The 13,394-nt window shown below is 52.0% G+C and overlaps 1 protein-coding gene across 1 annotated transcript in view; it reads right to left on the bottom strand.

The window, feature by feature from the left end:
* Positions 1 to 13,394, bottom strand: part of GRID2IP (Grid2 interacting protein) — a 41,521-nt gene that overhangs the window by 25,604 nt on the left and 2,523 nt on the right. Inside the window, exons 2-4 of the mRNA XM_032460032.1 lie at positions 10,838 to 10,980; positions 8,869 to 9,301; positions 2,083 to 2,237 (exon numbers count right to left, since the gene is read on the bottom strand). Coding sequence (XP_032315923.1) covers positions 2,083 to 2,237; positions 8,869 to 9,282 — 569 coding nt within the window. The 5' untranslated portion in view covers positions 9,283 to 9,301; positions 10,838 to 10,980. The remainder of the gene's footprint in view (positions 1 to 2,082; positions 2,238 to 8,868; positions 9,302 to 10,837; positions 10,981 to 13,394) is intronic.

Below are 13,394 nucleotides of genomic sequence, written 5' to 3'. Positions count from 1 at the left end.
CTAGCTGCCTGGCCCTGATGAAGTATCTTCCTACCTCCACAGGACACACTGCCAAACCCCACTGGTCACTGCCTGAGCCACAGCACTGGAACCTGCTGCCTCCTCTGAGGAGCCTGCCCCGATTGCCCAGTGTTGAGTTTGCCCTCAGCTGCCCCTCAGCTGGTGCTTAGCCCTCAGAATCACAGAACACTGTGTCTGAGGTTCCTCCATGCCTTCTCTGAGCTCTCTCTGGAAGATGCTGCATGGGGATCACCACTGCATCCCTGAAACTCTGTACTTGGGCCACTGGAGCTTGGGGGTGGGGGTGGGGACGTGGGGGATGGGTGGCTGAAGCCACGCTGCCAGGGCACCCCTCTCCCTGCAGAGCCCAGCTGGGCACCGCCCCCTCCTCCAGCAGCCTCCCCAATTTTCCTGTCGCACTTGACACGCGCTGACAACAGAGGCTGCTGTTCATCCTCCCAGTAGCGCCCTGGGGATGCTGCGGGGACTGGGCATCCCCGGGTGTCCAGGGCTCCCGCTTCCCGAGCTCTCAGTCAAGCACACCCAAGGAGGGAGTGCCTCCTCCACCTTGGCTCTTCCTGACCCGCTGCTGGTCACTTGGGGACGAGCTGCAGACAGGAAAGGCAGGCATGGGGGCTGTCCCGGGAGGCAGGCTGGCCCGGCAGAGGCGGCAGGGATGGAAGCCCGGGCAGCGCAGAAGGGGGATGAGGGGGACCGAGAGGGCCTCCAGCTGAGTCTGGCTGCTAGCAGCCTTGAGACACGCGGGCCAAATTCCCAGGGGGCAGCCTGGCCGCCCGACCCGTGGCCCAGCTCTGGTCGGGAGGGGTGGGGTTGGGGGCTGCCCATCCATCACCTCCCCAGGGAGCCTTCGGCGCCAGCATCATCTCCACTGCAAATTTGGCGCTAGAAATAACTTTTTTCTCTCTCTCCAGATTCTCCCAGCAAGGGGTAGGCCCCTAACTCACCCCAGGCAGCTCATGGTGGCCTCTTTCGGTGGCCTTTGGTGCTCCGCTGCAGAGCTGAGATGCCGTGCCTGGTGCTGCGCCCGGTCTTGGGGCGTGGGGGTGGCCAGCCCAGTCCCTGACATTGGCCAGGCCCAGAGGGAGGGGCAGGCTGCAGGGTGAATGGCAGCGAGGGGAGGGGGTGGGCTGAGCCCAGGAAGGGGGAGGGGCTGGGTGGGGGAGCAATCGGGGGCCCTGGTGGCAGGAGGTGGAGAACCAGCCTGGCAGGATCCTGGCAGGGAACGCATCCCCCCCCCAGGGGGGCCTGATCCAAGCTGTGTAGTACAGGGCATGGCTCTGGCAAGACATGGGTGGGGGTGGGAGGGTTTTCGAGATTCCCAGGCCACTCCAGGTGTGGACGTATCAGATTTTTTTTTTTCCCTTGAAGGATAAATCTAGAGGGTCCAGAACTGAGCAGAAAGTGACAGCTGGTTCATGTTCTTGTGGCTGCTACTCATTTGCTGTGTGACTTTGGACCAGTCCCTTAACCTCTCTGAGCCTCAGTCTCCCTCCGTGAAATGGGGATAATAATAGTGCTGGTGGGAGTCAGCGAGAGAGTGTTCCCCTAGGGCCCTGATGAGGTTCTTGGCACACAGCTGGCATTGTCTATCAAAGTGCAAAGAGAACACACTGTTTGTAGGACAGGGGGACCGACACAGCACAGCCTCAGGCTTCCTCGCCTTCACGTTGTCATTACTCCCTCTCAGGGAAGAGCTAGGAGTATCTTGGTGTCACGTTGGAGATTTCTGTGATCCAGTTTTGGGACAGAGCTCAGCAGACTGTGACTTCAGGTTGGGAGGTGGGTCCTCTCTGCAGCCTATCCCAGCCCAGCGGTCAGCAGGCCTTCCCTTCTCACTCCAAGTCCAAGTGATGCCCTGGCATCCAGTAGAGCCAACAGCTGCCCCTCCTGGGGTCAGCCTTCAGGGCCACTGGACCCACCTTTGCTCTGGGGCTGAAGAGGTGTTGGGGTCTAGTGAGGAGTGGGCCACACAGCAGCAGCAGCATCTGCGTTGGTGGTGGGAGAGGGGACACCCCTGATCAGACACACCCTGCCTGCCCATCCCGCCCCCAAATGAGTTACCTGAGATTCTCCAGGAGTGGCCCACGGGCCTCAAGGGGCAGCACCAGGGTGAGCGCCCACACCAGGTTGTCCACCCGCTGCTCGGCTGCAAACTGCTTCAGTGCAGCGCACACTTGATCCTTGGCTGATGGCTGGTCCCGCAAGACTTCGTCCACCTGCAGGGGAGGGTCTGATGAATGGCCACAAGGGTCCCGGGGCAGGACACCAGGGAATCGCTCACTTCTACAGAACAGCTGATGTGGGAGTGCCACCTGGGTCCTGTTACGAGCTCCTCACCCAGATCATGTTATTTCAAACTTACAGCAGCCCTACCAGGTGGGCGTGGCCAGTATCTTCACTTTATGTTTAAGGACACGGAGGCTTCTGGAAGTGAGGTGATTTGCCAAAGGCCATCGGGTCAGGATTCAAACCCAGAGACAGCCTTTCTACTGAATATTGTAAGGATCAGAGGAATCAATACAAGAGCTTAAACATGCACCAGGCACTCAGTAATTGCTAGTTGCTATTATTATAATACAATACTCCCTTCCACCACACTGTTCCCCGAGAGATCCCACAGAGAGCATTCTGGCTCCACAAAAAAGCCCGAATTCTGGCTTCCTCAGTGCTCCTTCTGGACTTTTGTTTTCTTCTCCTTTGTGTACAAACCAGCTACTGAAAGCACATCTACTCATAGGAGGCTGTGCAACCGCTGGACACAAGTAGCCTGGTAAGAGTGTCCAAAGCCTTCAAATGTACCCAGTGTTTTACCAATGATCTTGCATCTGGGAACGTATTCTTGACAAGACAAGTGCACAACGCTATACGGGTGGAGAGGTTCACCTCTGTGTGGTTTATAATACTGAGACGTTGGAGGCATTATGGGCTAAATACTTGGAGCACATCTATTAAGGGGATATTTGTATTTCCTTGGCTGTCCAGCCAAGAAGGGAGGAAACCACACACAAGGTGGGAGGCAAGACCCTGGTCCTCATGTTGCAGCCTCAGGCAATCGGAGGCCCTTTCCTAGGGCACTGGCTCCTGGAGGAATGATGTAGAGATGTGGGGACACGAAGCTCGTCAGGGCAGTGGCAGAGCCCTGTAGCGCACCCCTGAGCAGACTCATCCTGAAGGATGTTTAGGACAGCTGTGCCCCAGGTTACCCATCCTTTCTCGGTCCTATGCCTAGATCTCCAGTGTTGATTCTGTGAACTGTTCCTCCCATAAATTCCTTTTGTGTCTAAGTTAGTGGAGTCAACTTCTGTTGTTTTATAGCCAGGTTCACTCCATACTCTGCAATATTAGATACCACTGATGCTAGGGTGAGCATTTTTTTTTTTTTTGTACTTTAAATTTTAACATCTCTGAGATCAGGTCGTGTCTTACGGCTAGTTGTCATTCCTGTGCGTGTGTGAATTTGGTCATAGGTGTTCATGTTGTTACTTCCACTGAGTTATGTGCTTCACTGGTACTAAATAAGTCCAAGTAAGTCTAAAAGTCCTCTTTCACTAACTACAAATTAAGTGATGAGAAGATAAAGAAGTACATGTCCTGGATGAGTTGCAGGGATTTTTCTTTCTTAGCGGTAAATAAAACAGTGCATCTTGTGATTGATTGTGTTTCAGATTTGATGCAATATGGTACTATTTGGCCAGAGAGATTGATGCCATAGGTCCTTATTTAAAAACCATGATAGCTCAGTAGTAGAGTGTGTGCTTAGCATGAACAAGGTCTGGGTTCAATCCCTAGTACCTCCATTAAAAATTATAATAATAAATACAACCCAATCAAAGAATGGGCAGAAGATCTAAATAGACGTCTCCCCAAAGGAGACATCCAGATGGCCAACAAGCACATGAAAAGATGCTCGATATGGCTAATTGTTAGAGAAATGTACATCAAAACTACAATGAGGTATCACCTCACACTAGTCAGAATGGCCATCATTAAAAAGTCCACAAACAATAAATGCTGGAGAGAGAAAGAAACCCTCCTACACTGTTGGTGGGAATGTAAATTGGTGCAGCCACCATGAAGGACAATATGGAGGTTCCTTAAAAAACTAAAAATAAACTTACCATTCGATTTAGCAATCCCACTCCTGAGCATCTATCCAGAGAAAAATATAATTCGAAAAGACCTATGCAGCCCAATGTTCAGAGCAGCACTATTTACAATAGCCAAGACATGGAAACAGCCTAAATGTCCATCAACAGATGACTGGATAAAGAAATTGTGGTATATTTATACAATGGAATACTACTCAGCCATAAAAAAGAATAAAATAATACCATTTGCAGCAACATAGATGGACATGGAGATCATCATTCTAAGTGAAGTAAGTGAAAGAGAAAGAAAAATACCATGTAATATCACTCATATGTGGAATCTAAAGAAAAAAAGAGACACAAATGAAACTTATTTACAAAACAGAAACAGACTCCCAGACATACAAAACAAACTTATGGTTACCAGGGGGAAAAGGGGGTGGATTTGGCCACCTGCACATTGTCTCATTCCCCATGGGCATGTCCACGCAGGAGAGCAGGCTCCCCATGGGTCCTGCTTGCAGCTGTTTCCCCAGCCCTTCCCATCAGAGAGCAATCATCAATAACTCCACATGCATGGATTTCAGTGTCTCTATTGCCTCCTTCCCTTCAGTTCACACCTCTCCCAACCTATGAACAAGTGAAGTCCTCCCCTGACCCTATAATCCTATCATCCTCTTCTTTTTTCTGCCTACACTTGCTATTTGCATACAGCTGGCCTTACCCACTGCAATCCCTCCCCACCACCCCACTTGCCACAAGCACTCCACGACACTGCTCTGGCTAAGGGCCCCAGATGGTGATTCCTAGAACTTGATCTTCAGCCCAGAACTTGCTCCTGAACTTCAGAACTGTATATCCAACTGCTTCCTACATGGTAACACAAGAGATTAAGGAAGGCTTTCCAGAAATAGTGACACTATAGAGATGATTAGCTGGGGCTTCGAGGGCATCCAGCCAGAGGCCACTTTCTGGGCACGCCTGAGTCCTAGTCACGCACATCATAAGTCTGCGTTACGGTCTCTCTCACCAGACATGATGGCCTGAGACCCAGATCTGAGGTCCCACTCCTGTCCAGCCCTAAGCACAGCGCATGGTGCACAGTAGGGGCTCAGTGAATGGAGTGGATGGTTATGGAATTGAATCGAAAGTTGCAAGTGGCTGGCGGTTCTCAAGCTACATTTCCTGCAATTTTCCTGCAATTTTCCCTCCAACCTCGCTTTCCCTCTCAGTGCAGTAACAGGCACCCCTTCTCGAGAACCCACCAGACAGAAGAAGGTGAGTGGTTTTGAAATCAAAGTCAGTCACAGCCTCAATTCAAAGGAGAACATGGCTAGCCGGAAAGACGTTTTATGTAAGGAAGAGGAATAAATAGTTCCTCCCTCCCGGGGCCACTGCCACAGTGTGGTTTTGGTGTCAGCTATTACCCAGATGCTCTCAACCTACATCTAAGCGTGAGGCACCATCACGGGGCACCGATGGATTTTCTATTAAATATCAGATTCTTCAAGAAGGAAAAACTGGGGCAGGGAGAGTGCTGGCGAGAATCCGGGAGCTGATTGTTGAAAACCAATGGGGGGGCCCCAAAGACGCCCTTGATCTTCCTGAGACAGCCTGTTTTGGGGATTTGTCAAGGTGCTTCGTGAGCTCTAACCAGAATCCACCGCTCCCCACTCCCTCTTGCAAGAAACTGCACCACAGCTGACTTGGGCAGCTGGTCTGATTCCTCCCTCGGCGGTCACCACCCTGGCCGTGCTTCCTGGCCAAGTCTGTGTGTCCACCCTGCCCTTCTGGGGGCCCTGACCAGTCCCCTTCTGACTCTCCAGGGACTGGATGGAGGCTGGGACAGACCTTTGGTTCTATGGCAGGTCACCTGGGATCACAGCAGACTTTACTAGTTGCTGTGGTCTGAATGTTTGTGTTTCCCCCCAAATTCATGTGTTGAAAACCTAATGTCCAAGGTGATGGTATTAGGAGGTCGGGCCTTTGGGAGGTGATTAGTCATGTGGGTGGAGGGCCCATGCGTGGAATTAGTGCCCTTATAAAAGAGCCCCAGAGAGCTTCCTCACCCCTTTCACCATGTGAAGACAAAACCGGCAGTCTGCAACTAAAGGGGGCCCACATTCAACCGTGCTGGCACCCTGTTCTCAGATGTCCAGCCTCCAGAGCTGTGAGAAACATATAAATCCCTGTTGTTTATAAACTACCCAATCTGTGGTAGTTTGTTACAGCAGCTGGAATAGATTAAGGCAGATTAGTGATCACCAATATTTCTAGGTCTCCCCTCCTTCCTGGACTCACAGAGGACTACATTTCCCAGCACCCTTTGGGAGCAGCAGTGTGACTAGTTCTGGCCAATAAGCATCGACTGAAGGTGCAGTGCTTCACTTCCTCCCTGAAGTCCTTGAGTTGAGGCACAAATCTTCTGCTTCTATGGGGAATCTTGGAACTTCACATTGAGGTGGAGCAGTCTGGAATGCTGGCACCTCATGTAGAGGTCAGCCACCTTGGAGAGTCACCTGGACTCTTAGAGGTCCAGGGTACGGGTGAAAAATGAACTGTGGTGGGTGCAAAGGCACTGAGATGTTTGATGTTATAACAACAGAGCCTATTCTGGGGATGGGAAGAAAGTCACATCTTTTGAGGAGCTGGAACTTTGAAGGCCAGAGCTGAGTCCTGTGTGTATGTGTGAGAGGGAACTTGGTTACAGAGGCTGACCTGCTTGGGGGCCTGGGCTGAGAGGCTCCAGTGGGGTCCTTCGCAGACAAGAGGTCATGCCAGGGTGCCTGGTGGAGGTGAGGCTCCTGAGGGGGGGGTCAGTTTAGAAGAAGTGAAGACTGGACCAAGTTTAGGTGCTGGAGGAGGCCAGGTGGGTGGGGATCTGATACCTGGACAGAGAACTGGGAGCCATTCCTACAATAGCCAAACTCCAGCAGAGCTTCCAGGTCCCCGACGTCCCCCAAACCCTATGACCAAGCCGTGCCAAAGGGAAGACTGAGCAGTTCCACCCCTATGGAGGACAAGGAAGGGTGTCTGAATTTAAGCATCCAACTACCAAGCAGATACTGAATTTCTAGTACATTGAGCTTGGCATCTAACAGGCCTGAGCCCTCGGCAGGGAGCGGGGAATGTCTGGGCTCCAGACGATTTCCTGGCTCCCTTGTTCTGTTGGAGTCTCAGCCAAATGAGGGCCTTCAGACCAGATCTGAAGGCCCTGGAGGAGGTGTACGAGGGTGGATGGCTTGAGGTAGTTGCTGCACTGAGACCTGGCCAGTGGCCTGAGGGAAAGATGACCATACCAGGCAGCCTCATCCTCCATAAGTGTGTCCCATCCAGGCTTCCTGGGTTTGCCTGGATTTGTCCAGTAATGGACTACGCATCTGCAAATTAGGGACTTCTTGGGATTCTGGCCCAAGGCCAATTCCAACCTCAGTCTTTCCTTCCCAGCCTCAGGCCCCCACCTCTCCTGGTGGCCACTCCTTATTTCCTGCAGGTGACTCGGGCCTTGGGCTCCTCCTGTGGCTGGAGGCCTCGGCCATTCCAGGCTCCTAACTCTCAGTCCTCAGGGAAGCAGTAACTTTCCACCTGAGACCCCTCAGAGCCTGTTTGTGTCAAAGTCTGACAGGAAACACCTTTGGAGGTTTGGGGGACCCAAACCAGGGCTTCCTGTGGCCAACCTGCCAGCCAGACTGCTGTGCAAGTCAGGGCCACATCTCGGTTTTGTGGGGGCTTGAAATAGGTGTGGCTCTGTTAAAAAAGAACATTATGTACAATGGTCTTAATGTTTGTGTCCCCCCCCCCCAAATTTATATATTGAAATCCTAACCCCCAAAGATGGGGCCTCTGGGAGATGCTTAGGTGATAAGGGTAGATCGCTCATGAATGGGATTAGTGCTCTTATAAAAGAGAGATCCCCTAGCCCCTTCCACTCCATGAGGTCATGACAAGAAGGCAGCTGTCTGTGACCCAGGAAGCGGGTCCTCACCAGACACTGAATCTGCTGGCACTGTGCTCTTGCACTTCCCAGCCTCCAGAGCTGTAAGAAAAAAAATCTCTGCTGTTCATAAGCCGCTCGGTCTCTGATAGAACCTTATAGCAGCTGCAGCAGAGCAAGACCCTATGTTACTAATACAGGCAATGAAAGAATGGTCCACTGCTACCCACACCGTGGGTGAAAGTCACAGCTGTAAAGATGAGTGAAGAAGCCCAGCATCAGAGAGTACGTGCTTTGTAATTCCATTTACATGAAGTTCACAAACAGACAAAAGTCACCTGCAACGATGGAGGTCAGAACAGTGGCTACATCCTGATGGGGCAGATAGACACAGAAAGGGGCACGCGGGAACCTTCCAGGGTGAAGGAATTAGTCCGGGTTCTGCATTCTACTATTATCTATGTTCTATTAATGTACATTCTGATCAGGATGATAGTTATAAGGGTGTAAACCTATGTAAATTTTATTGAGCTGTACAGTTAATTAATGTATTTACTGTACATCTGTATTACCTCCATAAGAAAGAAAAGCAACTCCCATAAAACAAGGAAACAAAAATTAGAAAATAAGGTAGAGGGCTTTCAAGCTTGAGCATTATTACATTTCCAGTAAACCTGTGCCTAGAACTTTTCTCAGCTCCAGGCCCACTCCCGGCCTCAGGGTCTGCCCCGACCCTGACGTGCCCAGCCCCAGGGCCCCTCTAGAACTCCGCCCCTAGAGCCCCACCCGCTGCTGCCCCGCCCCGCCCCGCCCTACGCGCCCTACCTTGCGGCTGAACTCCTGGGCCCTGCGCCTGCGCTCTCGGTGCACGGCGTCGGGGTGCTTGCGGCCCGCCAGGCGCAGCAGCTCGCGGCCCAGAGAGAGGCCGCGGCCGGAGCGTGGGGGCCGCAAGGCTGTGGTCAGGGGCGCGGGATCGGATCCCGTGTCGGGGCCGCCGACAGGGCCAGGGAAGACGCCCAGGCTGGGCGGCACACGCGGGCAGCGCCGGGCCAGGCGCACGAGGCGCTCGCGGCTCAGGCCGCCCACGGCCAGCCCTTCCACCTCCAGGATCTGATCCCCGGGCCGCAGACCCCCGGCGTGCGCGCTGCTCCCCTCGGCCACCTCCAGGACGAAGCAAGGACCCGAGCCGCCCAGCCGGAAGCCGAAGTCCTCGGGCCAGCCCTGGTTGGTGGCCGGCATGGCAGCGGTGGTCGTGCAGCTGGAGAGGGAGAGAGACCGCACAGGGGATTCCTTGCAGCCTTGCCCGCCGGGCTGCGCGCTGCTCAAAGACCTAAGGCATGTACCAGTCTGGGTCTCTACTATCTCTCTGCCTCCATGTGGATAAGCCATCATCTGACCTCCTGGATCCAGCTGTGCCTGAAATTCACCAACTTCCATGTGATATAGCTCAGAAATTCCTACTGACTTAAGGGTTATTTGCCCTTTGCATTGTAAGACTCTCTTGATCTCCTTGGGGAAGCATGGTATGGCTGATCTGGGGTCTCTGGGCTCCTGGCTCTAGGACAGGCTCAGGAGGAGGGGAAATGCCTCTATCCTCCAAAAGTGGACGGATTCTGTGGCCTGGAGACACAAACACATCATGGGGAGGTAAGGGTGACTGTCCTGGATGGAACAGTCTATGTGTCTGTTTTCCCATGTCTATTTAGAGCAGGGATTCTTTACAGGAGCCAATGAGTAGGTAATATGAAACTGTAGGTAATATGTGATATAAAGGCTTGATTTTCTGGGGAAGAGTCCATAGTTCTGAGGACTTCTTGACCCTGGCTTAAAACCTCTGAGGGCTGGATTTTGAAGACCCTGGTCTCAGTGCCCCTCACCCCTCCACAGATGTTTGGAGACATCCTCACCCACCCTATGGGTGTCACCCTCCCATTGACTCCTCCTGGAGGCTGGCCTCTCCCAGGACATCTGGGGAACACTTCTTAGAGCCCTTGGAGTTGGGAGCTAGGAGGAGGCCCAGCTTCCAACAGCATTATGGGCTGGGAGGAAATGTCCTTAAGTGACATCCAATGAGAACCTGTGTCACCTGGCCACCAGAGGGCACAGCGTGAGAGCTCCTCACACTGGGTGGGGTGGAGGCTTCCACACCTAAGGCTGGCTGGTTCACTCCCAAGCCCACCCCAGGGGCCCTCATCATCCTCTGCCAGGTGACAGTGGAACCTTGGGGACACTCATTCTGTCACGTGGTGGCAGCATTGGACTCCTGGGTCCACTGGACCCAGGTTGAGTGGAGGCATCACTGTGTCTTGGAGGGGCCTGAGATCAGTTGTTGTACCGTGAGAGAAGCAGTCAGCTCCTCCACAATCAAAGAGGGGCTGACTGGAAACTCGGAGTTGGGGGTGTGGGCATCTGCTCCCCCACCATGTGCACACCTATTTGGATCAGCACCCTGTGTCAGGGCTGCCTATCAGAGGCCACAGCAGATGACTCCTAAGGTCTACACTCAGCCTGTGGAGCCCACAGGGCGGGAGATGCTGCCAGCATTCGGAACCCCCTTGGGCTTTTGAGCTGTGTCCAGCCCTCTGGTGTGTCCTCCGCCCTGCAGACTGACCTAAACTCTCTCTCACCCCCTAGGAGCTCCCCATCTGGGCCACTCTCTCCTCCCTCACCTTCACCTGGAAACAGGAATCCAGCCCCAATCCAGGGCTGACTGAGCACGAGAGGGAGGCATCTGAGGGCTGCCTGTCCCAGAATGTTGGATGCCGTCCCTGCCCACCCCCCCAGGTTTGCTCACCTTCTTTCCTGGTGATGGCAATGGCTGCAGTGACAGAGCCCAGCGCTTGCGGGACGCCTGGGGACACTTGCTTGTTGCCAGCCCCCTGCTGCTCAGGGCCTTGGCATCGGTTACTGATGCATCCGCGGTGACAGCTGGAGTTTCTAAGGCAAAGTGATCCTCTGAGTAACCTGAGAAGGCCCCAGTTACCAGGTGGACCAGCAGGATGGCTGGACAGCTTGGCCAGGGCCCAGAGTGGCCGGCCCTGCTGTGTGGTCCTAAGGGGATGCACAGTGGTCTTCAGACGGGAGTGAAGACTGACCAGAGCTGGACCTGGGGCCAGGTCCACCCCTGAGGGTCACAGAGCTTGGCAGGTGGGTTGAGGGGATTCAGTTGGGTTGTTCCGGGGTGCGGGTGTCACTCAGTTCAGGGATGGCAGAGGGGACTGATAAGACTCCATGGGGCATGGGGATCAAGTCCCCACAAAGAACATCACTGCTGGAGCCCCACAGGCCAGGCTTATTGGCAGGAGAGGGGGAGACCCAGGCCAGAAAAAAGAGGTTTGGATGGAAGAAAAAGATGCTGACTTAAGTAATTCTGGAAACGAGTGGAGTCTGTAAAACAAAAGGCAAAAGAACCCTGTACAGGGGTATGGGTTAACAATTCTGAAATCGCACTATCCATGCCCACTGGAATTGAACAATTAAGTCAGTGGATCGTGGGAGCCAGGTTTTCTTGCTGTTGGAGTGGGAGGTTACCAACAAGCAAAAGGGGAAAGCCAGAATAATCCATCTGTGGTACTGGATTCGAGTCGAGGACAGCAGTATGAACTCATGCTTAGCTTACCATCACATCAGAGGGCTAATATGTAGAAATATTTACAGATATGCACACACACAGGTTACCACCTTCACGGTGTTTGCTTGCTCTGTCAGTCGAGAGGGCTTAGAAGCAAGGACATCCCAGCGGCAGTGAGCACAGTCAGTGTCAGATCTGGATTCCTAACATCATTCCCCAGTAGAAGGAGCCCGGGCTCCTGGGAGAAATGACTGGTTCCAGGGCTGGGGCAGGAAGCATACCAGTGAGCCTGGACCATCTTCTGGTGCCAGAGCACAAGGAAGGGCTACACACACATGCACACACACACACACACACACACACACATGGTAGGGCTTGTCAAGGGGACACAGGAGCCAAAGGAAAGGGCTCCCAATGGCCAAAAGTGGAACAATTTGAGCAACAACGTAAATAACATAGTGTTGGGTTATAACCCAAAGTAGAAAACAAATAGCCACAAGTTTACACTGATATAAACAATTGATGAAATAAATGAGGAAAAGAGACAAATCTGTGCAGAAGAATTCCAGATAATTTATACAGCTAATTCTCCTTAAGGAGAACTCCCACCCTTAAGTGTGGGCTGCACGTAGTGACGTCTTTCCAAGGAGGACAGGTGCAGGGGCAGGGAGACAGTGCTTTATGGTGGAGAAACCTGATGAACACGACCTGATTCGGGATCAAGGTCATCATCGGGGCAAATCAGGTTCATGGCATGGACCCTTTATTTGATGTGATGGGTTTGGCACTTTGCCTCTGGGGACTCCTCCACAAAACCCATGACCAGTCTGACTATGACAAAAACTTCAGGCAAACCCACATTGAGGGACATTCTGAAAATAACCTGACTCTTCGAAACCGTTAAGGTCGTCAAAAACAAGGGAAGACTGAAAAACTGTCACAGATTGGAGGAGGCTAAGGAGACCCAGTGCAATGTGGGGCCCTGGGACACAGAAAGCACATGAGGTGAAAACTAAGGAAATCTGGATGAGTTAATAATGATGGATCAATATTAGTTCACTAGTTGTGACAAATGGACAATAGTTAATATAAGATTACAGAAAGAGGGGACATTGGGTGTGGGGTAAAAGGGACCTCTGTACTATCTCTGAGACTTTTCTGCAAACCTAAAACTATTCTAAAATTAAAAGTTTATTTTTAAATCCTCTTCTCAGGATGTGGGGAATGAGGAGAAGATAGATTAGAAGATACTCTTAATAGGTCACCATGATTGAGCTGCATGTTTTCCAGAGTTTGCTTTACCTAAAGGTGCTCCAAGTTACTGTGAGTGTGTGAGTGTGTGTGTGTGTGTGTGTGTGTGTGTGTGTGTGTGTGTTAGATGTGTGTCTATGTGTTCGCTAGCCTCATGTACATTATAAACTCTGCTAGGGAGCTTACAGTATATCCTCATTGGAAAAAAAAATAGTGTGTCGGGGGTTATAGCTCAGTGGTAGAGTGCATGCTTAGCATGCACATGGTCCTGGGTTCAATCCCCAGTACTGCTTCTAAAAATAAATAAATAAATAAACAAACTGAATTACCTCCCCCTAAAATGCAACAAAAAATGACTTTGAATTATACACAACATCAAAAAAAAAAAAAAAAGAGAGAGAGAGAGAGAGAAAGAAAAGAAAAGAAAAAATAAAGGAAAAAAAAAAAAAGCCACAAGTGAATGAGAGTGTCTCAGAGTGACTGACGGTGTAATTGAACACATCTACGAGCACAGCTCTGAATGCCTGTT

This window comes from Camelus ferus, chromosome 18, assembly GCF_009834535.1.
Source record: "Camelus ferus isolate YT-003-E chromosome 18, BCGSAC_Cfer_1.0, whole genome shotgun sequence".
Lineage (NCBI taxonomy): Eukaryota > Metazoa > Chordata > Mammalia > Artiodactyla > Camelidae > Camelus > Camelus ferus.
The sequence above is the reverse complement of the archived record's forward strand: the minus strand, read 5'-3'. Positions and strand labels throughout refer to the sequence as shown.